General features: G+C 49.3%; 11 protein-coding genes across 11 annotated transcripts; 6 read left to right on the top strand and 5 right to left on the bottom strand.

The window, feature by feature from the left end:
- Positions 1-786: 786 nt before the first annotated feature.
- On the top strand, positions 787-1,749 carry EI90DRAFT_3011381 (NUDIX hydrolase domain-like protein; the record flags this gene model as incomplete). Its single annotated transcript, XM_039056460.1, has 4 exons — positions 787-946; positions 1,009-1,344; positions 1,405-1,518; positions 1,592-1,749. The coding sequence occupies 4 exons, from the start codon at positions 787-789 to the stop codon at positions 1,747-1,749; spliced, it is 768 nt and encodes a 255-aa protein (XP_038923405.1).
- A 21-nt stretch (positions 1,750-1,770) lies between these two features.
- Positions 1,771-2,517, bottom strand: EI90DRAFT_810158 (uncharacterized protein). Its single transcript, XM_039068080.1, has 3 exons — positions 2,378-2,517; positions 2,165-2,325; positions 1,771-2,098 (listed from the first exon to the last, which is right to left on the bottom strand). Exons 1-3 carry the CDS (start codon positions 2,463-2,465, stop codon positions 2,024-2,026), a joined length of 324 nt encoding a protein of 107 aa, XP_038923404.1. The 5' UTR covers positions 2,466-2,517; the 3' UTR covers positions 1,771-2,023.
- Positions 2,331-3,199, top strand: EI90DRAFT_810719 (uncharacterized protein). The gene is made up of 2 exons (XM_039068082.1): positions 2,331-2,499; positions 2,554-3,199. Exons 1-2 carry the CDS (start codon positions 2,452-2,454, stop codon positions 2,800-2,802), a joined length of 297 nt encoding a protein of 98 aa, XP_038923403.1. The 5' UTR covers positions 2,331-2,451; the 3' UTR covers positions 2,803-3,199.
- A 1,192-nt stretch (positions 3,200-4,391) lies between these two features.
- EI90DRAFT_3030827 (uncharacterized protein) lies at positions 4,392-5,184 on the top strand. The gene is made up of 3 exons (XM_039058261.1): positions 4,392-4,525; positions 4,587-4,871; positions 4,928-5,184. The coding sequence occupies exons 2-3, from the start codon at positions 4,632-4,634 to the stop codon at positions 5,114-5,116; spliced, it is 429 nt and encodes a 142-aa protein (XP_038923402.1). The 5' UTR covers positions 4,392-4,525; positions 4,587-4,631; the 3' UTR covers positions 5,117-5,184.
- Positions 5,105-6,100, bottom strand: EI90DRAFT_3030826 (uncharacterized protein). The gene is made up of 3 exons (XM_039058260.1): positions 6,036-6,100; positions 5,471-5,982; positions 5,105-5,414 (listed from the first exon to the last, which is right to left on the bottom strand). Exons 2-3 carry the CDS (start codon positions 5,752-5,754, stop codon positions 5,297-5,299), a joined length of 402 nt encoding a protein of 133 aa, XP_038923401.1. The 5' UTR covers positions 5,755-5,982; positions 6,036-6,100; the 3' UTR covers positions 5,105-5,296.
- A 2,294-nt stretch (positions 6,101-8,394) lies between these two features.
- EI90DRAFT_2902635 (uncharacterized protein) lies at positions 8,395-9,050 on the top strand (the record flags this gene model as incomplete). The annotated part of the gene is made up of 3 exons (XM_039054103.1): positions 8,395-8,499; positions 8,555-8,712; positions 8,771-9,050. Coding segments are annotated over 3 exons (543 nt in total), but the record flags the coding sequence as incomplete, so codon positions are not given.
- A 359-nt stretch (positions 9,051-9,409) lies between these two features.
- On the bottom strand, positions 9,410-10,114 carry EI90DRAFT_2902863 (uncharacterized protein; the record flags this gene model as incomplete). Its single annotated transcript, XM_039054115.1, has 3 exons — positions 9,410-9,733; positions 9,799-9,925; positions 9,981-10,114. 3 exons carry the CDS (start codon positions 10,112-10,114, stop codon positions 9,410-9,412), a joined length of 585 nt encoding a protein of 194 aa, XP_038923399.1.
- On the top strand, positions 9,976-12,003 carry EI90DRAFT_810428 (Alpha/Beta hydrolase protein). Its single transcript, XM_039068081.1, has 8 exons — positions 9,976-10,432; positions 10,474-10,854; positions 10,914-11,126; positions 11,196-11,294; positions 11,352-11,402; positions 11,467-11,496; positions 11,583-11,657; positions 11,788-12,003. The coding sequence occupies exons 1-8, from the start codon at positions 10,343-10,345 to the stop codon at positions 11,887-11,889; spliced, it is 1,041 nt and encodes a 346-aa protein (XP_038923398.1). The 5' UTR covers positions 9,976-10,342; the 3' UTR covers positions 11,890-12,003.
- Positions 12,004-13,407: 1,404 nt separating this feature from the next.
- Positions 13,408-14,558, top strand: EI90DRAFT_3011376 (uncharacterized protein; the record flags this gene model as incomplete). Its single annotated transcript, XM_039056459.1, has 5 exons — positions 13,408-13,470; positions 13,594-13,692; positions 13,813-13,901; positions 13,972-14,281; positions 14,469-14,558. 5 exons carry the CDS (start codon positions 13,408-13,410, stop codon positions 14,556-14,558), a joined length of 651 nt encoding a protein of 216 aa, XP_038923397.1.
- Positions 14,559-16,553: 1,995 nt separating this feature from the next.
- EI90DRAFT_3143496 (alpha beta-hydrolase) lies at positions 16,554-17,853 on the bottom strand (the record flags this gene model as incomplete). Its single annotated transcript, XM_039065029.1, has 6 exons — positions 16,554-16,676; positions 16,766-16,870; positions 16,922-17,071; positions 17,125-17,334; positions 17,429-17,512; positions 17,572-17,853. 6 exons carry the CDS (start codon positions 17,851-17,853, stop codon positions 16,554-16,556), a joined length of 954 nt encoding a protein of 317 aa, XP_038923396.1.
- A 467-nt stretch (positions 17,854-18,320) lies between these two features.
- On the bottom strand, positions 18,321-20,579 carry EI90DRAFT_3115462 (regulator of chromosome condensation 1/beta-lactamase-inhibitor protein II; the record flags this gene model as incomplete). The annotated part of the gene is made up of 6 exons (XM_039062787.1): positions 18,321-18,611; positions 18,673-19,313; positions 19,364-19,541; positions 19,602-19,829; positions 19,889-20,200; positions 20,259-20,579. The coding sequence occupies 6 exons, from the start codon at positions 20,577-20,579 to the stop codon at positions 18,321-18,323; spliced, it is 1,971 nt and encodes a 656-aa protein (XP_038923395.1).
- Between the last annotated feature and the right edge of the window lie 929 nt (positions 20,580-21,508).

Genomic DNA, 21,508 nt, shown 5'->3' with positions numbered 1-21,508 from the left:
CCACAAAATTTTTGACTTGTGTGGATTTTTATTGATTGACGCTCGTCGTTACCTGATCTTGGAGTGAAATCGGATCCCCCCCTGGGTGATCCAATATAGAATTGGAGTGAGATAGCTTCAGCCCTCTTCTCTTCATTGTTTCTTTAGATGATTCTAAAGAGTGTTTAGTGAGTAACAACGATCAAATGGATTTCGAAAATATTTGAATGGGTCCAAATCGTCATGGTGTATGCCACGTAGTACGCGTTTATTGCCTGAAATTGGTATAATATGGGGCCGAACGGTGCTGTCGTCCGGGAGTGGCTGGGGATTGTGGAGCGAAGTCTAGTAAGTACTACCCTGACATCTCCGTACGACAGTGGCCAATCGTTCGCGAAATCGGCTACACGGCTGAGTGAAATAAGATATGGACAGCACGTCACGTCGGTGGTTGTGGTCGTCAGCCTCTGAGCAGGCACTAACTCTCGAATTATGGGGCTTCGGACGTGTAGTCAAGCCTTGAAATTTAATTCAGTCACCCAATGGTGCACAGTTCCATATATATAGCGCCAAATTTCCAGCTTAAAATTATCTGTGCGTGCATACCACTATGACTAGAACACCTATTATGGAAAACCTGTCACCAGGGTCCAGTTTACAGCCGTGGGAAAAACTTTGGATCGTATGTTCTTCCATCGTAACATTTCAATTCTTTGTTGTCGTCCAGGACTCCTCTGGACTCCGCGGGCGTCTCGTCTACGTCGCTCTCCCTGCATTTCATTTTCATTTACTACACCGGGGAAGACCATGACAACCACCAGCACGGTGTTGACCGACACGGCTGCCGAAGCTTTCGCTTCCATTGACCTCAGTGGGTATGACAAAACTCAGTCCAAACTAATGGACGAGCGATGTATTGTTGTCGATGAGAACGACAAAGCAATTGGGGCTCTAGACAAGAAGACATGTTAGTTACCAACTAATAGGTGTCCATTATCATTGACAAACTTTCGGCACACATTCACTCAGGTCATCTCATGGCGAACATTAACAGGGGCCTCTTGCATCGCGCATTCTCTGCATTCATTTTTCGGCCATCCGATGGTAGACTTCTTCTGCAGCAACGGGCGACCGAGAAAATTACGTTCCCTGACATGTGGACCAACACATGTTGCTCACATCCGCTTGAAGATTTTGAACAGGAGAAAGTAGAAAAGGGTCAAGTTGGCGTTCGAATCGCCGCATCGAGGAAATTGGAGCACGAGCTGGGTATTCCGCAGTCCCAGACTCCTATCAATGACTTCCAATATCTAACAAAAATTCACTACCTTGCACCTTCCAATGGTGTGTGGGGTGAACATGAAAGTAAGAGTCTTTCCGTCATCTCGTTCCGACTATTATTGAGTACACCCGGTGTGCTGTTAGTTGACTACATCCTTTTCTTCACCGGCGACGTAACGGTTACCCCAAACCCCAATGAAATTCGAGACTACAGATACGTTTCAAAAGATGAGTTGAAAGCGATGTTCGAAGATCCGGGTAGGCCTTGCATTTCCCAGGACTTTATTCACTTTTGACGTCAGAAAACCCCGCGTATTGTGCTGTTTTGTAGCGAACTCGTTTACGCCATGGTTCAAACTCATCGCTCGCGACTTCCTCTTCGGCTGGTGGGATGAGTTGCTATCGCCATCACGGTTAGTGGATGGTATAATATCAGCGAAACGGCTAGACGGCTTGGTCGATGGATCGAAGGTTGTCAAGATGACTTAAGAATTTTCATATTTTTGTGGCCATGTGTGCTAGGTAATGGTGTTGTAACGGTTGTCTTGGAACATCATCTAGAAGTGACGTTGATATGGCGAAAAGGCTCATCGTTAGGTCCCGGAAGATTGCGACAGTATGAGACAAGGATATTCTTCCCTGAGGACTTGGTTTGATTGAAGTTGAGAGCGAGTAAAGCTAACGAACGTCTCCAGGAGGATCGTTGGCGTGCCACAGTGGCCAGATGCAACATGCTCTTGACCTACATACCAACAGCAAGATGTCACTTCACTCGGATTCCTGGCAGATACATGGCCATTTCTCGCCTCCCCGATCTTATCAGATCCTTGATCCTCTCCTGCCAATAGAAACCCGACGTCATTAGCCGTTAGAACCATAGGAACAAGGAATCAGTGACTTGTACCGTATTCTGTACACCCCTGTTCCGCTCAAATTCCGAGCGCACCCACGCAATAGTTTCACGCCGGACGGCGGGATCGGGTATGGCTACCGGTTGCCAAGGTCGTTGGAGCATTGCGCGACCAGAAAGTACACGTACACGTACATATGTCGACCCATTGACAACTTTATGTTGAGATTTCGGGGACTATGCGGCTTTGCCAGTACTTTAACTTACACCTAGAGGCGCGAATAGCGGCACGATACAAAGCAAACACTTTTGGCTGCAGCAAAAAGTGCTGAAGTGTAGACATGGATAACTGCATACATTACAACGAGACCCGTGAGAACTTCGACTCAGTAGGTACTGTGATTCAGCTGTTAGATACTGATGAATAGTAACAAAGTAGCAAGAATACGAATGAAAAATACGGAGTCAGTCAGCGCGCCATGATGGCGACTCAGTCATCATGGTCCGATTCATCCCGAAACGCCTCCGTTGCTCCCACGACTTCGATACCTTCCAATCCAATGGCCCGCCCGTTGCCCATGTGTTCCAAGCGGTTCGATCCTCCCTTTTGGCCTTATCCAGTTGTTTCTTTAATGACAGAAGCATGGCTCGATCAGCGTCACGACACATGGAGGCATGGCGTCCAGGAGTGATCCGATAGCGATGGGTGCGATAGTTCCCTGAGCCGTCAACTTGTTTCAGGGAATGTTTTTGCATGTGCAGATGTCGAGCAATTGCAGGTCCAAGTAACAGAATAGCCCGTGATGAGGACTCTGTATTGGGGTAAAATACAAGAGCGTCCTCAGCTGTTATATCTGACAGACCGAAGTTAGGTGGAAATGGTTCGTCGCGCCGAATGAGACGGAAGAAGGTCGATTCATTTTGGCATGGCGATGAGGATCTGGAGGAGGAAGGGGTTGTTGGAGCAGAGTATTGTGTGTTATCATCCGAATCGAATGCGAAAGACATGGCAGAGTTCGTGCTCGAGTAACTAGAATTGGAGACGTTTCGTTGGTGGCCTACTGCCGATCGTGAGGGAGCATTACTTTTCTAATAGGGGTTAAGAAGTTAGAAGGCGGTTGGGCTAATCAGTCAACTTACTGTTCTCATATTCGTGCAGATCGAGCGTTTAGACGGATGGGAAACCCGAGGGACTGCTGGTACAGTAGGAAGGGAAATATTTAACTTATGCTCGCTCAACACAGGCAATGGAAGGACCACTCTGTTCCTAGAGTCAACGGGGAATATGTTCGAGTCCAGAGGAATCGGAATGCTATCGGAGCAGGCGAAGCTGGCATGATGGAGACGAGCAAAGCAATATATATATGAGACACTGCGCTGCAGGTCAAGTTATAGTCAGTGGTCGTAAAGGGGTCGTGGATCCGGCCCACAAAAGGAGGTGCGCCCAAGAAATCAAACTTGTGGAAGCGGTGAAAGGGCGGTAGAGTCAACCCACTGCACCAGCAAGCGCAGTTTAAGTACCCATTGTCAGAGAGATACGTTGTCGTAGGTCTTTTGTTAACTTGTGATCCAGAAGTGCAAACAAGAAGAGCAAGAGACAATCCAGAGCAACCAACAATGAAACCAATTACGGGAGTGACCGGAAGATACCGAGCTTATTGTCGCTTGTGTTGACAACAATGGGTTGAACGAGCCTGCTATTATACAACATTAGCTGCAGCCGGCTAATTTAAAGGGTCTGCCGGGAACCGTGTCTTGTGAAGTCAAGGGCTGCAGCGTTGTTCCACCTCATGATAGGGTTGAACCGGCGTAGTCACGCGAGGTTTGTCAGTAGCTGAAGCAGCCTCTTGTAGAATAGATATATGTGGGCTTGTGTTTCTAGGGATCGGCAACTAGCTCATGGATAAATGTTGCGCTGTCCGAATTTTCGCCCAAGGAAGGCGGCCGAAGAGTTGGCATAACGAACATCAAAATTTGTCGCCATATCATGTGACCTTCCCAGATTCTTCGCTGCCAGCATATCAGAGTGGCCATGGCCAGACTTGCCGCCGCGTTGCTCCTTCTATGTTTTTCGAGTGCTGTCAGTGCCAAACTTGCGGTCGAGTCGCCAAAGTATTCGATACTCTCGGACACAGACTCAGTTGTGTCTGCAAATTCGTAAGGAATACCCCCAGTCAGGCTTCGACGTGTTGATCTGGCTCCTTTTCCAGCCTCGACCTACAGCAGGACCCAGGCCTTACCATTACCACTGGGCCCACAGGGATATTGAAGCTTAGTTTTACCGTTATTGATGATGAAGAAGGGGATGCAGGCGTCCAACCCCACCAAGCATTCCTGCGCTTCTGGGCCGAAGACGGCTCGGAAGGTATCCAACCCGTGAAAGTGGGGGCCAACGGGAAAGGAAAATTTGAACTTGTGAGGGTCATCCGCCACCGTGCCCTTCGAATTTATTTTGACAAAGTCACTGGATTCTCAGAATGCTCGTCGCCCCCCACCGGGAATTCCTCCGACAGTAAGGGGAATGGTTCTCAACGTTGACCTTATACTGGGATCATTCACGCGAGCCCCGGCCACCATACCACTGTTCAAGCTCAAACTCCCTGCTTCTTTGGCAGTCCCCCCTCATCCCGAAGAAAGTATGTATCATTCGCGCCGCCCTCTTTATCACACATTCAGAGCGGAGCAACGCACTCCCCCGGCGGCTATTTCGCTAATATTTGTTGCCCTCGCACTGAGTCCTTGGATCCTTCTTTGCACATTGGTAAGCTTCTCTAAATAAAGTCACTGAGCATTACACTGAGTAAGAACTGTCTGCAGCTCTCCCATCTGCCACTTCACTTCAAACCAAGCACTTCTACTGCACCTTTCATTTTCCTTCTTGCAGTGTTTGAGGCTTTGATTGTTTGGTATTGGGTTGACCTACGAATCGGACAAGTGCTGTCTTATGGAGCCGTTCTCGCTCTCATCACGGCAGCTGCTGGGAAAAGAGCATTACAGTCAATTTAGTACCATTTGTAGGGTATCATTGATGCAGACAAAGTATTAAAAAGATAGAACTCTCTCACGAGACAGCACGCCACTGGAAACGTGGAGCCTGATTATAAAGGTGCGCTAGAATACAGCATTCCCTGTTCCTGCATACAAGAGACACCCATAGCCTAATGGGCAAATAATGGACGACGCAACTTAGGATATTGAACTGCCAACAGCTGAATTGGCTTGTGACTGCATCCGCTTCTGATTTTCGTGGTTCCTTCTCTCGAGTTCGGCCAGTTTCTCCATTCGTTTATTTTTCTTCCTACACCTGCATAAAAAATGAAATACGTCGGCTGTATTGCCGTACAAGGAGAAAGGAACCACCGATCGCATATGGACCCGCGTCCGAGCGGGCCCTTGCCCCATTTTTCAATGCATTTGCCGTCCACATATCGGCCTGGCTGTCCGCACTGTTTGCACGTGCGAAGGTTAGAAACATTCGCTGGCAGATCGGCAGATTGGGAAGTCGGAGTGCTAGATTGACTTGAGAGGTCGTCAGAGAGTCTTCGCTGATATGCGTATGGCGGTGTCTCCATCTCGGGTGGGAAGGGGCGTGGGCATGCGACGCCAGGCTGTGAATGATATATTGCCTCGTGATGCAACGACATGGGGTTGATGGCTTCGAGGGAATGCCGAGCCCGAGGGTACTGTGAAGGTATGTGTGGGTTTGGGAGGTTTGGTTGAGGTCCACGATGGTGCACTGATGGCGTAGGCAACGGCAAGATAATGGGCTGTCTCCTGCCCTCCTGCCCTTTCGCAAAAGGACCGGAATAGTCGTCGTTTGACAAGATCGGACTGAGTCCAAAAAGCGACTTCCGCTGAACTGAGCTTCCTCCCTTCACACAACATTAGACGACGAACACTCTCAGATCGCGCAGCGCGTACTGACCTGATGTTGATCTAAAGGCAATTCGGCTCCTGCCTGGCAATATGTTATAGGTGGTAGGCGTGTTGACACCTAGATCCGTGTCGTATGAGACTACTCGTACTATAACAAACTAGAAACACTGACAAGTGGATCACATTCCTCTCTCACAAACTCATCCTTGCGATAATCGCGGTAATGGTCGTTCCAGGACATGGTGAGGCAAAGAAGGTGGCCGGAAATAGGTGCATTCTAAAGAAATCAGAGGGCTTGTATATATATATGTGTGGGCGTGTGTCTGGATCCAGTGACCCAGTAGTCCCTAGGGATGGGAACAGAGACGGAGTAGACTCACCATTTATATAGAAGGCCGATCTCCCGCTCGTCAAGGTTGACACTCTGCGCGCTTCCTTTGTTCATAAGCACATATGGAGCCAAACTGCTTGCCCGGCGGCAAACGGAGTCGAGGTTGAGATTTTTTGGTCAAGTCGCGAGGGGAGGATAGTGATTGGTCGTCCCTTCGCTTAGAGCGTTCAAATCAAGACACCCGAAAGGCGCATAATACATTACCCCGGGGACATCATGCCGCCCCATTTGAACAGGATCATCATCACAGGACTGAACAGGACACCTCAAACATCAGATCTTTCCGCGTCCGTGGGCTGAGTCACCCTGCAGTGTAAAATGATCAGTCGGCGAGCCCCCCAGCCCCTGGCCCTGAAGTTCAGTGATCCCCCAAAGTTCATGCCGAAAAAAAGGATCTTTCCATAATATAAGAGTCCGCGCGCAAAAGCGTCCCCGGGACGGCCATTTATTTCCCTTGAGACCAGCGGCGATCGTTTCCCATCATGTAAAAGATCGCGATGATGCTTGACTTGGAAGTTATGGCACTGATCAGCTGAAATGCAATAAGGTGAGGGATGGTTCAGATGTGTGCGCGTTGCCGGCTGGAACTCACGGGATCCTCCAGGGGGAGATGCCCGAAACCCGAATGGCGGACCATTCTCGGTTGCACTTAGTAATGATACAAATATCCCCCGCAAGGCTCGGCCAATTACCAAGCACACTCGGATTCAGCTCTTTTCCTCCATGAACAAGGCATCTCAGGACCAGATAGCCCGATAAAGATGAACACCGTGGCAGTAATGTCGGAACTAAAAACAAGGTTTCATCCACTATGTCAGAGACACTGAATGAGTGAACCGTCTAAGTAGCCGAATAAGTAACTATGTGCAGTGTTGTTTTGAGTCCTGAGATAAGGGCTGTATGCATGTACAGCCAATTGAGAGCAGTACTGTCGCCTGTGATAACTGCAGACAGCCCCACGGACAAAAACAGCCTGAGAATTTCACAAAAGCAACTCGCACAGAAATAAATATCAGTAGAGATAAATAGATTGGCATAACCAATAGCAGCAGTGGATAGCATAGTGTCCAGTCCTGTAAAACTTTTCACGCTGCACCAATGATAATTGTCGAGCCTAGCTCCCATAGTATTTTGGGTCCCAGTGCGATGGAACGCTCCAGATACGTCCAGTGGAGCAGCTCTTAGGTACCCAAGCCCTCAGAGATTTTCTGCAAGTCAGAACAGACCTAGGAAGATTCAACTGCGGCGAATTCAAATCTCTTAACGCGTCTCCGATGTAAACAAGTGGTACATAAACATCAACAGGACCAACACGAGGTTGGTATGCCTCCAAAGAAAAACAAAGCCAGAGACGACCCAGAATCGATGGGTAAGCGATTTTAAGCATGCTGGTGTATCTCGTTCTCATGGTTTTTGAAGCTTTATGGGGTGGTACCGTTGGATCAACTTGGGAGGAAGAGATCAGAAATAATCAATCATCACGCCTCGCCGGGACCGCGAATGTTGGAACCGGTGTTGGGGGTGGCTCTATATATGATTCAGGCTCACGAAGTACCTCTTGGGGTCCGCCACCTGTCTCTAAAGCAGCAGCGCGCTTCACCAACTCTCCAGGTCCTCATGCTGCATTGAAGGCACAAGGACAACGGAATTCGTATCGACCTCTTCCTGGCGCTATTCTCACTCAGGAATACCACACAGCTGCTGGGCCATCCAATGCCCCCGGAATCCCGATTGCTTCTTCAACAGCGCCTAATGTTAGTGCTGCGAAAGAACAACCTCAAGTTAAGAAGTCCGACCATCCTATGTCACGAACGCTCACATTGGCTGCCGCCCTCCCATCTAAAGTCCTAAACGCTGCTATACCCCCCGGTGTTCCGCCACACGATGCGAGAATCATCGACGGCCGTGGCGCGGGAATAATCGATGCTACTAGACCGCTGTTCGGGAAGCACCGCCCAGCGTATGTCGAGCTGCGGATCGTTAGAACGAGACATCCCGCTGATAATACACAAAATACAGTTCAGAACGCATTCTCTGGACGATGGAACCAGAACATGACGAGAGAGTAACATATTTACTCGACTGGATAGATCGGAAAGCATGGTCCTTGGCAAAATTTGGTGTGAGCTTGTTTCATGAGTTTGGAGGCGATGTGGATTTATCTTTCAGAGAAATAGATGGAGAAATTCCTCAAAACCAAGAAGCGCGGGGCCGTGGTTTCGAACGCCGGATATGTGTCTCGGAGTCACCCCGAAGACCCTGTTTTCGACTGGCTTCCGTTCGATCAGGCACAAAGAACCCACGACCGCACGTTACAAGAATCAATCGCCTCTTAGTACGTTAGCTCTCGCCCCGGATCATCACAACCACAACCTCAAAGGTGCCCTCATTAGTGACCCTACTACAACCACTGTTGTTTTCGTATTTCTCGTTTCTAACTCTTACTCCTCCATGGCAATTTGGCGCAAACTGCTGACAATACCACCTTCCATCCAATTGCGGATGAATGTGCCGCTAGAGAAGCTCAAAAGAGAACTGCTCAAGACTACGAACATTATTCAAATCAAGTGCGGCGGATATCGTAACTTTGTCAAATTTGGGAATTGTATCACTGATTCGGATACATTCTGCCTTCTTCAGATCGCCTGCATTGTGGACGGGACCGACTCCTAAGCGGGCTACATCCTCAATTCCAACCTCCATCCCTTCAACGTCCTCCCCTCCAGTCGAGACTGTCGTTATCAAGGAACCACCCCCCGAAGAGGTAGTGGTAGAGCAGCCAAAGAAAAAGAAGAAAAAGCCAAAGTGGTGGCAATTCTGGAAACGAATCAAACTGGAGTGGTAAGAATGTGTGCTATCGCAATCATATACATAATCTGTTCGATATTTGGGGCCATCCTTCGTTGTTGCGATTATTCATGTATCGGTCTGATGTAAATATGATGGATTAATGGAGTTATGGATTACAATGGATATCATGACAACAAGTCCGCTTCGGGCTGGGGGATACAAGAAAAGAAATCGTAGTGTCCTTATTGCCCATGGGTGGGCGGTGGAGGCTTCTTGGGTAGTGCAGCTAGACCTGTTGGCTTCTCGCCTGCGGGGGTTGGTGGGGCTCTTAGCTGTTTGAGCTTGGCTTCGAGAGCGGCGATTTTGGACTCTGTCGTTTCTGGCTTCGAAGAGGACTTAATGAGGGATAAGGTTGTTGGACGAGAAGCCTCGGAAGGCGTTCGTCGTGATCCACTGCGTGATGATGAAGCAACGTCCGCATAAGGAGATTGGGTAGCGAAGGTCACAACAAGCTTCCTCCCCTGGACGATTTTATCGTTGAAAGCTGCTATTGCTTTCCGTGCCTCCTTGAGAAGACAGTTGAACACGGTCCATTGAAACATTCGCGAGAAGAAAGACTTTGTTTACCAACCTCTGCAGTGCCGTACTCCAAGAAAGCATATCCCCGAGGTTTACCTTTCTGGGGGCCAGATTTATGAAAGAGATAATCCAGTCTCGTCACCTTCCCGCACTTGGAGAAAACCTGTAGCAAAGCATATCTAATTATCGTCAGTGGCTGGCCGAGCGAGTGGTCCAAACTAGGTATTTACTAACTCGTTCACACTAGGGTGCAGATTCCCCACGTAAAGACGGTCATCTCTAAGTGTCAACGTGGAAGAAGTCGCTGAAGCCTCGGGCTCAGGTGCTGGACTAGGATGGGGGACGGTCAGAAAGTTGTTCGTCGTCATCATTCTAATCGAATATTCCAAACGCGTTGAGGCGACAGCACAGCCTCATCGAGAATTATATTCGTTTTCGTTTTCTTAGTTTGGCCACGACTGAACGATGAGCCACAAGAGAAGTCCAGATTCGGCTGCATCCCTTGCCGCGCACTTTCGTGAGATCGCGGTGCACAGTAGCCGTCCAATATATGCCAGGAAATCACTTGATGGATCTATATCTTGTCTTCTCTGGCGATGAGGACTTGTTCCCACAGTTTAGGACATGCCACTGAAATAAATGCCATGCGGTGGCTGGCTCATAATTCAGTCGTTCTACGATCACAGGTACTCCGGAATACTCATCTTGATTGATCTTACTCTTGCAGAAAACGAATAATCAACCGTCTTGGTATGCCTGTACATCAAGAATGGATTGTGGGCCCCCGGCCACAGCTTTTTACACTCAGCTCTGGACTTCTGCGAGTGGCGAATCGAGAGCTCATTTGATTTATGTTCACGGGTTTGGAGAACACGTGGGCCGCTATGAGGACATCTTCCCTTTGTGGGTCAATAATGGGGTCTCAGTTTTTGCTTATGATCAGAGAGGTTTTGGGAGGACCGCACTCGATGAAGAACATAAGAGTGCCACGTCGTCTTGGTGTCGATCATGCTGGAAGGACCAAGTTGAAGACCTTGAATTCTTTATCGGTTATGAGTCTACCAGAGTCGGCCATAATCTACCCATCTTCCTGATGGGTTTCTCAATGGCGAGTATTTCTTTGATGCGCCTTCTCCCGGTTGTAATATTAGTAAAAATCTGGAATAGGGTGGCACGGAGGTTTTGGGCATCGTGGCAACACCACCTCTCCGTCATCATGTGGTGAATCGTATTAGCGGAGTGATAGCTGAGGGACCGATGCTTTTAGTTGCAAACCCTGACGCATGGGAAGAAGAACCCCGAGAGCCCGGGGATCCCAGTGACGATACACCGGAGGATCCATATGAAGTTGTTCCCATTCCTCTGAGGGATGCTGGAAAGGTGTGTCTACGCCGAGCATTGAATTTCCCATATTCGTGGTGAGGGAGGGACTTACCACGCTGGGATTAGTGGCAATCACGAAACCCTACCATAATCGAGGCATTCAAAACTGACCCTCTCCTTCACAACTATACCACCCGGCAACTGCGAAATGACACCCTTTCTTCCGTACGTCCCAGGCGCCATGCCATGAGACTGTGGCTGAGGCATTCCTCCCACGTTTAGGGCTCAGCCCTCGCCAAAGAAAATTTCAAAAACTGGCCAAAAAACCTCCCAGTTCGTACCTCCGTCTAGCCGGTACCTAGTCGGGGCAAGGCTCAGCAGCTTTATCATTTGTCAGCTCCTAATTGTACATGGCGATGGTGACCTTGTGTGTAAATCAAGTTTATATCAAGCGATCATCCATATAACGATGGCACGGCCTCCCGTCCGGCTACAATTTTTAATTATATACAGATTAACTCATGCAAAGCCTCTCAGGATTTTGTGCGCGATACTGAAGCTGCGGATGCAACCTGTTCTCCATACCCAGTGCGTTCCCTCCCCCCTTCCTGCTCCCTCCTCCCATCCTCCCTCCCCCTGCCTCCTGCCCACTATCATAACCACTACTAGTCTACAGAAGCATGCTGATAGGCCACGACCCCAAAAACTTAATTGCTAGGGTGCGTATCACGAACTCCACCACGAGCCGGACGGTCAAGGACTCCAAGCTGTCAATGAATGCATCAAATGGATGATCGATCATATCCCCGGGAGATCTTAGGACAGTACCACAAGACAGTTTGCCAGTTTTAGCTATATATGAATCAAGAATGTGACACCGTTTCTATCGCTTGAAATACATCCTCAATCAAATCTCCCTAGCCTTGCTCGCATTGAACTTCGTTGAGTTTGCGACATGCTCACATATCCGGTCTAACAGACTAGAAAGGGGTTGATGATGTCCCGACCAATGATTCCAACCCCTGTCCCCTCTCGTTCCATGCACACATGATCAGGAAGGCGCGGTCGGTTTCCACTTCCAAGGCGGTGAAGCGGATATCCATAACGTTCGTTCTGCGCCTTCTACCTCGCCATACCTACACGGTCCATGTGCGGCGATACACAGAAGAAGGCCGGCATATTGACGTAGGGTCCGTGCATCAAAGCCTTGTTCAAAATACCAAATTCAGGTCTTCTCTGATGGGTCTCCACTCCCGTCCAGACTGTGAGCCCCGATCTCCAAACAGATGAATTTTTACATGCGAGATATGTATAACATTCAACTTCCAAGGTGCTTGGCCTCATCCTACTGCCGCTCCATTAGGACTTCCGACCTCCACGCCTCACCCATTCCAACTCTCACCCCCAATCGAGGAATAGCTACGATAAAGGGGCTTCCCACGCGGCAGATTTGCTGGTCGGAGTGTGATTCTGAACCCAAGTCCAGCATTCTTCAAAGAATTGGGTTCTAGCTGGCTCTGGTTCGTTATGAAGTTCGTGATAACCACCCTGTGAAATGCAGCGCGAGTCGCATTTTTTGTTTTGGGATCCATTCAATCAGTATGGACGTAACTGACGATACGGAAGACACAGGAAAAAGCGAGTGGTGTTTGTCCCTCGTGGGGACATTTTTGACCAACTTCCGTCATGGAGAACAGGAATCCTGTGCGATTGTCATGAGATTGTCAGTGCATGCTAACGAACGAAGAGAACGGCCTACTCAGGAACTTCAAGACTTGTAATCAGTTGTATCTGGTCGAATGCCATGGTTCAGCGCGGCGCCTGTGACGCCTTTGATCATGTCTCAAGTGGATCGTGCTTGGGTTGCTCAAGTACGACAGGATCGTAACACTGGTCCTACAATTTTGGTGACACCAAATATCAGAGCAAATCCTTCGTTCGATGTGCGCATGCCGCAATCCATACTGATGCGATGCGCCTTCCCGCGGAGAGGTGCATGTCATGGAAACTGAGGGACAAACTTTGCAGCTATGCTAGCCTGAAGAACTGGCCATTGAGGGCCTTGAGTCGGCTGGCGAGCTGCGAGCCCTGAGGTTATGATACTGCAAGTTGGTGACCTGACTATGTGCCTATGGCATGGAGGACAAAGCACGCCCACAGATGACGAATGACGTTTCACGCACGCAGCGCTGTTTATACCATGCATTGATTGGCCTATCAAGAATATGAGTAGTACACCATAGCCAACTTTTTTGTCTGACGTTCGCGATTAATGAAGTACACAATGCCCTCCATCTATTTCAGTCTTTCATGTCAAACGCAAGAATGAGTGCCGGATATGCTCAACGAAACCGTGTATGAAGACGATGTGAGGGCGAGGCTTAGCTCCATAGGGAAGCAAGTAACTTTTAGTGTATAAATAGATGCTGTCTTGTCCCAGGACCCAGGCTCCAACGCATGCTGTATTCACGCCTGCAGCAAGCGAGGGATGTTCGGTTTCAGCGGCAAACTATAGAACGTGTAGAATGTAGGAAGAATTCTAATAGAGGCTGGTAACCTGCCTAGTATCCGAATCCGAATAACGGGGCAGGAATCCCTTCATTGGAAATTGGAAGTCCCTTCAGTGCGTTGGAACGACGCCTCCGACATTAAACTTGGTCCAGCAAATTTCGAAATAGCCCGTTTTGGCTTTCGCGCTCAATTTCATCTGTCAGTCCGTGACTGCCAAATATACATCGGCCAGAGACTTCCTGCTACCGGAGTAGCAGCGGAGTTAGATACCGGTCGCAATGAAGAGACAGGGGTATATGGCAAACGATGTGAATCCGATTGGTGAGTAGAAGCACGAGAATCCGATGGTGATAAATGGATGATTCACTGATTGCGAGAGTCGTCCGGACAGCGAGTTCAAGCCAATCCTTCCAAGCGCGAACTTCCAGCTAGAATACTGTAGAGAGTTATCAGGAGTGCGCATGTCACAGCTACTCTCTACTTGCTCCGTTGATGCAAAGACGGGCCAGTGGACAGCGATCATACTGGGACTCCGGCCAGATTCGGACTTGTGCAACCCCTGGCAGAAAGTCTTGAAAGAATTTTTAACTGATGCGGGACCCTACGCCATACCAACAGTGGAGCTAGAACCAATGATGCTGCACATAAGAAGGGGAGGGACGGAGTCTGCGAGGCTGGGAAGCGTAGCCTTAGTTGGGGGAGTAAGTTGAGCTAGGCACATATTCGCTCCTGGCGATTGAACGCAACATGCAACCATATCTGTTCATACGACGCGCAACCCAGGTTCGTGAATAGAACTCTTGCGCGAAAGACCTGATTTCGCATGCTTAGTTGGACGCGAGGGCAACATGTTTAGGTGACACAGTCATGAACACTAAATTATTGCAGCTCGGCACCGCAACATCAATATTAATCAACGTGTTTAGGGTTTCGTACATGCAAACTGTTCTCTATGGCGCTTTCTTCTCCTCCCTCTAAGTTCCCTTGCTCGACTCTTCCCACTTTCATCATCCATGACAAAGCTGCCCAGATGGACATAATCAGCTTACAAACTCAAGTACTAACTGTGTGAATCTCGAGCTCCGAATCCATCACGAACTAGGCGAATAACAGCGCAAGCTGCCAAAGAATATTGCATCAGATGCGTGATTGATCTGGGGCGGCACTGCACGGCGCGGCGTACTAAATGTTAATCGGCTGTGTATAACTTGTGGACTCTGACACCGTCAGAATCAAATTCATCATACATAGTGCGCCACTCTGCAAGTGGGAAAGTCCCCTGACCCTTATTACTCCTGATGAATAGCGCTGATTGCATCAGAGTAAATAGGAGGGTGGCCCTGATGTCCCAACCAAGTGGAGTCCCAAACTTGATCCGTCTTCAAATTTCAATGTATAGCGCCCGCCCTTCGCAATACTAATAGTGGGATCATGGTCAGTGGGCGCCATAGTACTAGTTGGTTGTCATACCCAAGAATCGGGACCGAGGACCGCTGTCGTGTACGGGAGGGCGATGACTTGGCGGGCTTCCATCCTCACGATCAAAAGTCATATTGGCTGGCACCTTTGACACTGTCATGGCTGTCGCTCTCCGCCCATAGGATGGCAAAGATTACTTCAACCACATCACTCTCGAAGGAGAGCTAGCCAACTTCCGGGCCCACGGTGTCCGCACTGCAGGGCTTCTTGCGAATCTACGTGAAGTCCGCCTCCGTGTTTGGCAGACCAAGACCAAGACCACCCTGCCCCTGCCGCTAGACGCCTGCTACAACCCGACTAAGGACAAAATGGTCCTCGGGCCTTTCCCCAATCAGCAGAAACAGTCAACGTTAACCAGCCTCTTGCCAAACAACACAGCAAGGCTGGGACCCCATGGGCATTCCTGGTCGAAGGCCTAGACTCCGTACATCCTCGCCTTTTAGCGGCCAAACACTTCTGGCTTGGTCGAGCCATAATATTTATCGCGGTCGACCTCCTCAAGTATGAACCCACCAGCGATGTGGTTACCCTCTGCGACCTTGGTGCGAACCCAAATGGGGTAGCAAATACAGGACCCGAGGTCCACTTTCATGCCTTTCTTCGGAGACCCACAAAATTAGCCAGGACACCATCCAACAGATGGTCAAGTTACTCCGAGAGGGTATTCCAGCATCACCTGCGGCAACTGCGCCAACCTGCCCAAGAAAAGGAACTGACCGCGGATGAAGATGTCTCCATGTGGGAGATTCACGTCCGCCTCTCTTCTTCACCGTCCCTGATGAACTTCCTGGAGTCTTAGCCTCCCCCCACGACCATTGGCTTAGGCCCTTCAAGATGACTGCATTCTCCAATAGAACATAGGTGAGGGAAGGGTCCACCCAGATGTCCTATGTCGAACATTCAAGGCGATAGATCACTGCTGGATTTGTCCAATCCACGATCACTCGGCCTGGCGTGAACTAGACCCAGGCGAATGATATTCAATCCATCTTCATTAGACCAATCTATCTCAAGAAAAACCCTGAAAACCCTTATGCCCTGCCCCTTAACACCCTCCACCTGTGGGCTAACCGCGACGCGGTGAACAAACATGACAGCTGTTAAACAAAAGGACACAAACTCCAATCTACGGAAGCAGTCTGTAACGGTAGTGGCCCACATGAAACTCGCTGAACAAATGACTAACCTACACGTCGACCTACTCGGGGCTTCAATACCTGGACTGGAGAGCAGTAATGCGGCAATCCCAGGCAATTAATTCCGCGCCACACCAAGGAGGCCCAGCTCCTTCAGGCAGGTGTAAACTGTCGAAAAAAGGGTTGTATTGATTCCTACGACTGAAATTCAAGTACTGCGGAAATTCAACGTCGCCCTAACACTATATAAACTCTAGCGCTCGAATAGCTCTATTTACATTTCATCCAAGTTTAACACGCGCTTCCAGTGTGCCCTTCCCCGTAAACTCCCAACCGAGGGGTAACTCCATTGGCTTCATCATGCCAGAGATTTGGGGGATTTGCCGGTCGGAGAACTGTGACTTTGAACCCAAGCCCAACATTCCTCAAAGAAGCGGGTTTTAACCGGCTCGGGTTCGTTATGGAGCTCGTGATAGCCATCCTATAATGCGCAGCGTGAGTTGCGGTTTGGTCCGTGCGATCAGTGTGAGCGTAACTAGCTATTCTAGGGGCCGGGATAACAAGGCTTACATGATAGAGCGAGTGATGCTTAACTTTCGCAGAGACGTTCTTGACGAACTTTTGCGAACTTTCCCAAGCGGTGACTTTATCCTCGTCACCATGGAGAACAAGAATCTAGTAAGCCATTATCAGAGTGTCAGCGCAGGAAGTGAGGAATGGCCATACGGAGAAGTCGGTGACCCAGAACTTGTAATCGGTCGTGTCCAGTTGAATGCCATGATTCAGCATGTCTGTGATGCCTTTGACTGTACCCCGTCCAACGACGAGTGGGTCCTTTTCGAAGTCCTCTTGGACTTTAGGATCATGGCACAGATCCTGTAATGAAAATGATTTCAATCATACCCTCGCTTTGAGCTAATATCACGTACCTGGGGATGAATAGGTGCCTTGTATGGAATCCAAGGAACGAACTTTGCAACGATGGTGCCCAAGCGGAGCTGCCATGTGGGAACTGGAGTCGTCTGGCGGATAATAGGCGCGGAGGCGATTATGCCAGTTAGTTCGTACAGTGCCTGCTGGTGTTCCATGGTCCGCTCCTTCGGGTTCGTAGAGCCAAATCCCAAAACTTCACCACCTCCCTATGACACATCCAACGGATTAATATTTGAAATGGGGACAAGGCACATCCGAGGATCAGAGTGAAGGCCACGTTTAATGAAATGAGGATCATACCATTGATTGACCCATCAAGAATATGGGTACACCATAACCGACCGCCTGACGTTCGCGGTTAATGAAGAACGCGATGTCCTCCATCTATTATGAGTTGGAATTATAGTCTACTGTATCGAGGATAACAACAGTCCATGACTCACTTGGTGCTCCCAGGTCGTCAAACCATAAAGAGCGTTCCAGCTGCTGTGTTCCTTGTCCAGTGCAGTTCTTCCCCATCCACGCTGATCAAACCCAAATACAGATACGTTTTTGGTTTGCCACCTTCTGAATATAGCGTCATAGCGTCCAATATGCTCGATGAAACCGTGTATGAAGACGATGTGAGCAACAGGCTTAATGCCATAGGGAAGCGAGTAAGCTCTGGTATAAAAATTGGTGTTGTCTCGCCCAGAAACCCAGGCCTCAGTGTATGCTGTAGTCATGAGTACAGAAAGCTGAGGATCTGCTACTACCTGAGAATGGCAGAAAGACTACTGCGCGCGGGCCTAGGGTGATACAGTCGAGGGGGGATTTATAACGTGTTCCACGATCCCTGGGTGCCGGAGCGGCGCCTCCGTTATTCAAATTGAGATGGAGTTGGATTCATATTCCCTGCATTGGAAGCTTGGATCCTGCTTTTATATAGGAACTCTTCAGGCCAAAATGTTGGAGGAACAATCGCAATGAAGAGACAGAGTCCAACAAATGATGCACATCTGATTGGTACGAACGAAGAGACGAATTAGCGCTGTCCCGAATCCCATGGCTATAAGAAACAACAGACAAGCAAGATTTGGGTTGGTAATAGGATAGTGTCGCAACTGTGTTGTGATCGGATGGAAGAAGAATTATTGCGTCCAACATAACGTGAAATGAAGTAACAAGAAACACAATACACACACAGATGAATCTACTCAGATTCACCCATGACATCGTCACCCTGGGGCTGGTCATTTACAACGGCAGATACAGTCTTAGGATTGACCCCATTTAGTTTGACTTCTTCGACGGCGGTGATTTGACTAGCACCTCCCTCCTCTTGCGACTCTTCCAGTTGCTTCGCCCGTAGTGCTCGCTCGCATGCGAGAATGAATCCATGCTGACCACCAATAGAGATATCCTCAACAAACCACTTGTCCGTCTCTTTCCAACGGACGCGAGATGGTGTTCGTTGCTCCTCTGTATCAGCACCTAAACCAAGCTAGAGAAGGGAACAAATCGTTTAGTAATCCCAATCAAACTAACGCAGTAGCAGTACACACCTGACCAGATGCCCCGTAACCCCATGAATAGGCATGACCCTCCTTCGAAAGTGCGAGGGTTACATCACCAGCAGCCGAGATTTTTACGATAGAGTTTTTCACAACGTTCCTCTGGTTCTCTTCCTTCTCGTCTTTAGGGTCTACTTCGGGATTGGGCTCACCATCCTTGGGCTCAGGAGGGAAAAGAACTCTCGTTGGAGTACTGATATAATCGAGATTCGACTCTTTGGCTTTTTTTACTGCTGGATGATCAGAGTGTAACCCGAGCTGTGACGAATCAATACGTCCTGTAGCGAATACGCGGCCATCATTGAGCAAGAAGATAGTGTGATGTTCCCCCCCACTAATCTGAACAACACGTGAATCGTTCCAGCCCCCCTGCGAGAGCTCGGAGGGTGAAAGCTCGGGGACCAGCGTAGGCGTCCAGACAACAGTCTGTTTCTTACCAGAGGCGTCAACCTCCGGTTCAAGCCCAAGCTGACCATACTGGTTAAGACCCCATGCAAAAACGTCCCCGTCAGAGTCGACGGCAAATGAATGGTAAGAGCCAGAGCCAATGCCCACAATTTTGCGGAGGTGGAGGGGATCTGGGCGAGTCGAGTTGATTAATCGTCGTTCAAGAACTCTCCTCCCAAGTCGTCCTGAAGCGTAGTGAGGTCGCAAGCCTTGAAGGTTTAGTAGCTGTGCGTACCTTGTTCACTGACGCCCCATGTATAAACACGCCCATCGGTAGTTAGCCCCACGACGTGGTTCGTGCCAGCAGCGATGGAGGAAAGCTGGATTTTTTCAAGCTGGGGGATAGCAACTGGCGTCATTTGCCTCTTGGGCGCCCCTGAGGCACTGTGAAACCCCAAAGAACCATTTGAAGACTAAGCGAGCAAATTGTGAGTGGATCTCAATATGTTACCCGCGAATAGAGCATGACGAACATGGAAACTGCCCCATGCTTTAAGATGTCCATCAGACCCGATTGCCAGGCTCACGTTATCCCCAGCAGAGACAGCGACAGCTCGGAAATCCGCAAGTAAACCTTGGACCAAGCCTGGATTTGCCTCTAATTCCGCTCGCTCGAAGACCTCACCTGGTCTTTCGGGATTCAGAACATCATCAACCTTGCGCCCCAGAGCCCCTTCATCGTTTACGCCCCATGACCATACCTATTAGTGTAGACATCAACATTTATGTTCGAGGATCTCTTCGGGCCCAGATTGCTTACCCGGCCCCTGGGATCAATCGCGAGCGAATGCATGCCTCCGGCGACAAGAGTCTCCAGACCGGCCTTCTGATCCCCCTTCACGGAGAATTTTCCCTTGTTAATGCATTCCTCTGCCCAGGTATGTAGTCTTGGTCTGGGAATCTCACCCGTGACATCTGTGCCTAGACCAAATTGTCCATCACCTCCAGTGCCAAAGACGAAGGCATGTAAGGGAGCAGTGGCACGTGTACGGGGGATGGCGGTGAGTGGATTGAAAGGGGGTGGTTTAACGCGAGTAGGTCGGGGAACGACCTTCTTTTTCGTGGGTTCAGGCTAAAAATGATCATCACATTGGGTTTATTAACAAGTCGCGTGCAATTAGTAGTTCTACCTTAGATGGTGCCCTCCCGGCAGGTTTTGGCGCCTTAGACGCCTTGCTTCTGGTGGCAGCGCTTGTTGCAGCAGTCTTCTTGATGGTTGTGGCGGTCTTTGGTTTAGTTTCCTTCTTCACAGATGAACGCGCCGCAACCTTGGTAGGAGCAGGTTTCCTGTTTTCATTGGTTTTTGTGGTAGCCTTGGGGAGGATTGTAGAAGTAACAGCCCGTCTGGGACGTTTGGATTGGCTTTGACTCGGTTCATCTGCAGGCCTCTTACGTGAAGGACGTGATTCGACAGGCTTGGTGGCGGAGGCAGCAGCACGTTTAGGTGGCATGGTGACTATGAATCACTGGCTAAAGCCAAACACGTCCTTGAACGAAGGGTGATGTCGGGGAAAGGCACCGAGTATGAAAACAAACTCTATGACGGATGCAAAACGCCTTGTTTGTTTTTCTTGATCCCGATGATGTCAACAAAGGCTATCGATGCCAAAACAAGCGTCTGGAGGCTGGTAACCTGCCTACGTCTGGAGAAACCGGAGATTCGAGTCACCGGAATATACCTATGTGGAGGATTTTACTAAGCGCGCAGTCCGCACAGGAGTTACTCTTAATTCGTATATGTATACGTACGGACGTCGACCCAAAAATCATTAGTTATATTTCCCGCTTCTATCTTACATATGTTACGAGTGAGCTCCGGGGAGACGCGTTGCCATATTTGGAACGCCGTTCACAACTTAAGGTGCTCTAGGACATCTCACCTTGAGACTAAGTATTGCAATTATTGATGAGCTTTCGGAGCTTTGAAGGTTAGGCCACCTATCGCCACTCGTATCTAGTGGTATTTGTTTCAATTCAAAAGCTGAGTCGTCGCTCCAGCCACCTCGAAGCGTGTCGCTTGATATCATAAATATACAGCGGGGGGATTCTCTCAGGTTTCCCGATCCCTCCCTTCAATCGCTCTATGGTCCCATCAATCCCAGGTGCGGAGGCTGCCCCTGATTAACATCCACACGTTCCAAAGACTCAGAAGTTAGTATTATGGCCTCGAATTTCCGAGGTGTACCTAGAGGCTGTATACATTTATCTCCTCGATTGACCTTGTCGGCGTGTTGAGGCGATGGGACCCCCTGTCGATAGCTGCCCCACGCCGTGGGGCTCGGAGGGCGTATAGGATAGTGCTTCAGCTCGCAAGCACACTAAGAATAGGTTAGTGCGACGATCGGTCCATTGTTATCTCAACCTTTTTCCAATTGACACA

Source organism: Cantharellus anzutake (genome assembly GCF_015039405.1).
Source record: "Cantharellus anzutake strain C23 chromosome Unknown EI90scaffold_2, whole genome shotgun sequence".
In the NCBI taxonomy this organism is placed as follows: domain Eukaryota; kingdom Fungi; phylum Basidiomycota; class Agaricomycetes; order Cantharellales; family Hydnaceae; genus Cantharellus; species Cantharellus anzutake.
The sequence above is the reverse complement of the archived record's forward strand: the minus strand, read 5'-3'. Positions and strand labels throughout refer to the sequence as shown.

Bases quoted from the DNA above. Each gene is read 5' to 3' on its own strand.
- EI90DRAFT_3030827 (XM_039058261.1), top strand. From the start codon at position 4,632: ATGGTTCTCAACGTTGACCTTATACTGGGATCATTCACGCGAGCCCCG. The intron at 4,872-4,927 runs GTAAGCTTCTCT...AACTGTCTGCAG, and splicing joins GGATCCTTCTTTGCACATTG to CTCTCCCATCTGCCACTTCA.
- EI90DRAFT_3030826 (XM_039058260.1), bottom strand. From the start codon at position 5,754: ATGTCGTTGCATCACGAGGCAATATATCATTCACAGCCTGGCGTCGCA. The intron at 5,415-5,470 runs GTGGTTCCTTTC...TTTTTTATGCAG, and splicing joins CGCGGGTCCATATGCGATCG to GTGTAGGAAGAAAAATAAAC.
- EI90DRAFT_810428 (XM_039068081.1), top strand. From the start codon at position 10,343: ATGAGGACTTGTTCCCACAGTTTAGGACATGCCACTGAAATAAATGCC. The intron at 11,403-11,466 runs GTTCGTACCTCC...ATCATTTGTCAG, and splicing joins ACTGGCCAAAAAACCTCCCA to CTCCTAATTGTACATGGCGA. The intron at 11,497-11,582 runs GTGTGTAAATCA...AATTATATACAG, and splicing joins TACATGGCGATGGTGACCTT to ATTAACTCATGCAAAGCCTC.
- EI90DRAFT_810158 (XM_039068080.1), bottom strand. From the start codon at position 2,465: ATGCAGTTATCCATGTCTACACTTCAGCACTTTTTGCTGCAGCCAAAA. The intron at 2,326-2,377 runs GTAAGTTAAAGT...CTCAACATAAAG, and splicing joins CGCTATTCGCGCCTCTAGGT to TTGTCAATGGGTCGACATAT. The intron at 2,099-2,164 runs GTACAAGTCACT...TTCTATTGGCAG, and splicing joins ACAGGGGTGTACAGAATACG to GAGAGGATCAAGGATCTGAT.
- EI90DRAFT_810719 (XM_039068082.1), top strand. From the start codon at position 2,452: ATGGATAACTGCATACATTACAACGAGACCCGTGAGAACTTCGACTCA. The intron at 2,500-2,553 runs GTAGGTACTGTG...CAAAGTAGCAAG, and splicing joins CCCGTGAGAACTTCGACTCA to AATACGAATGAAAAATACGG.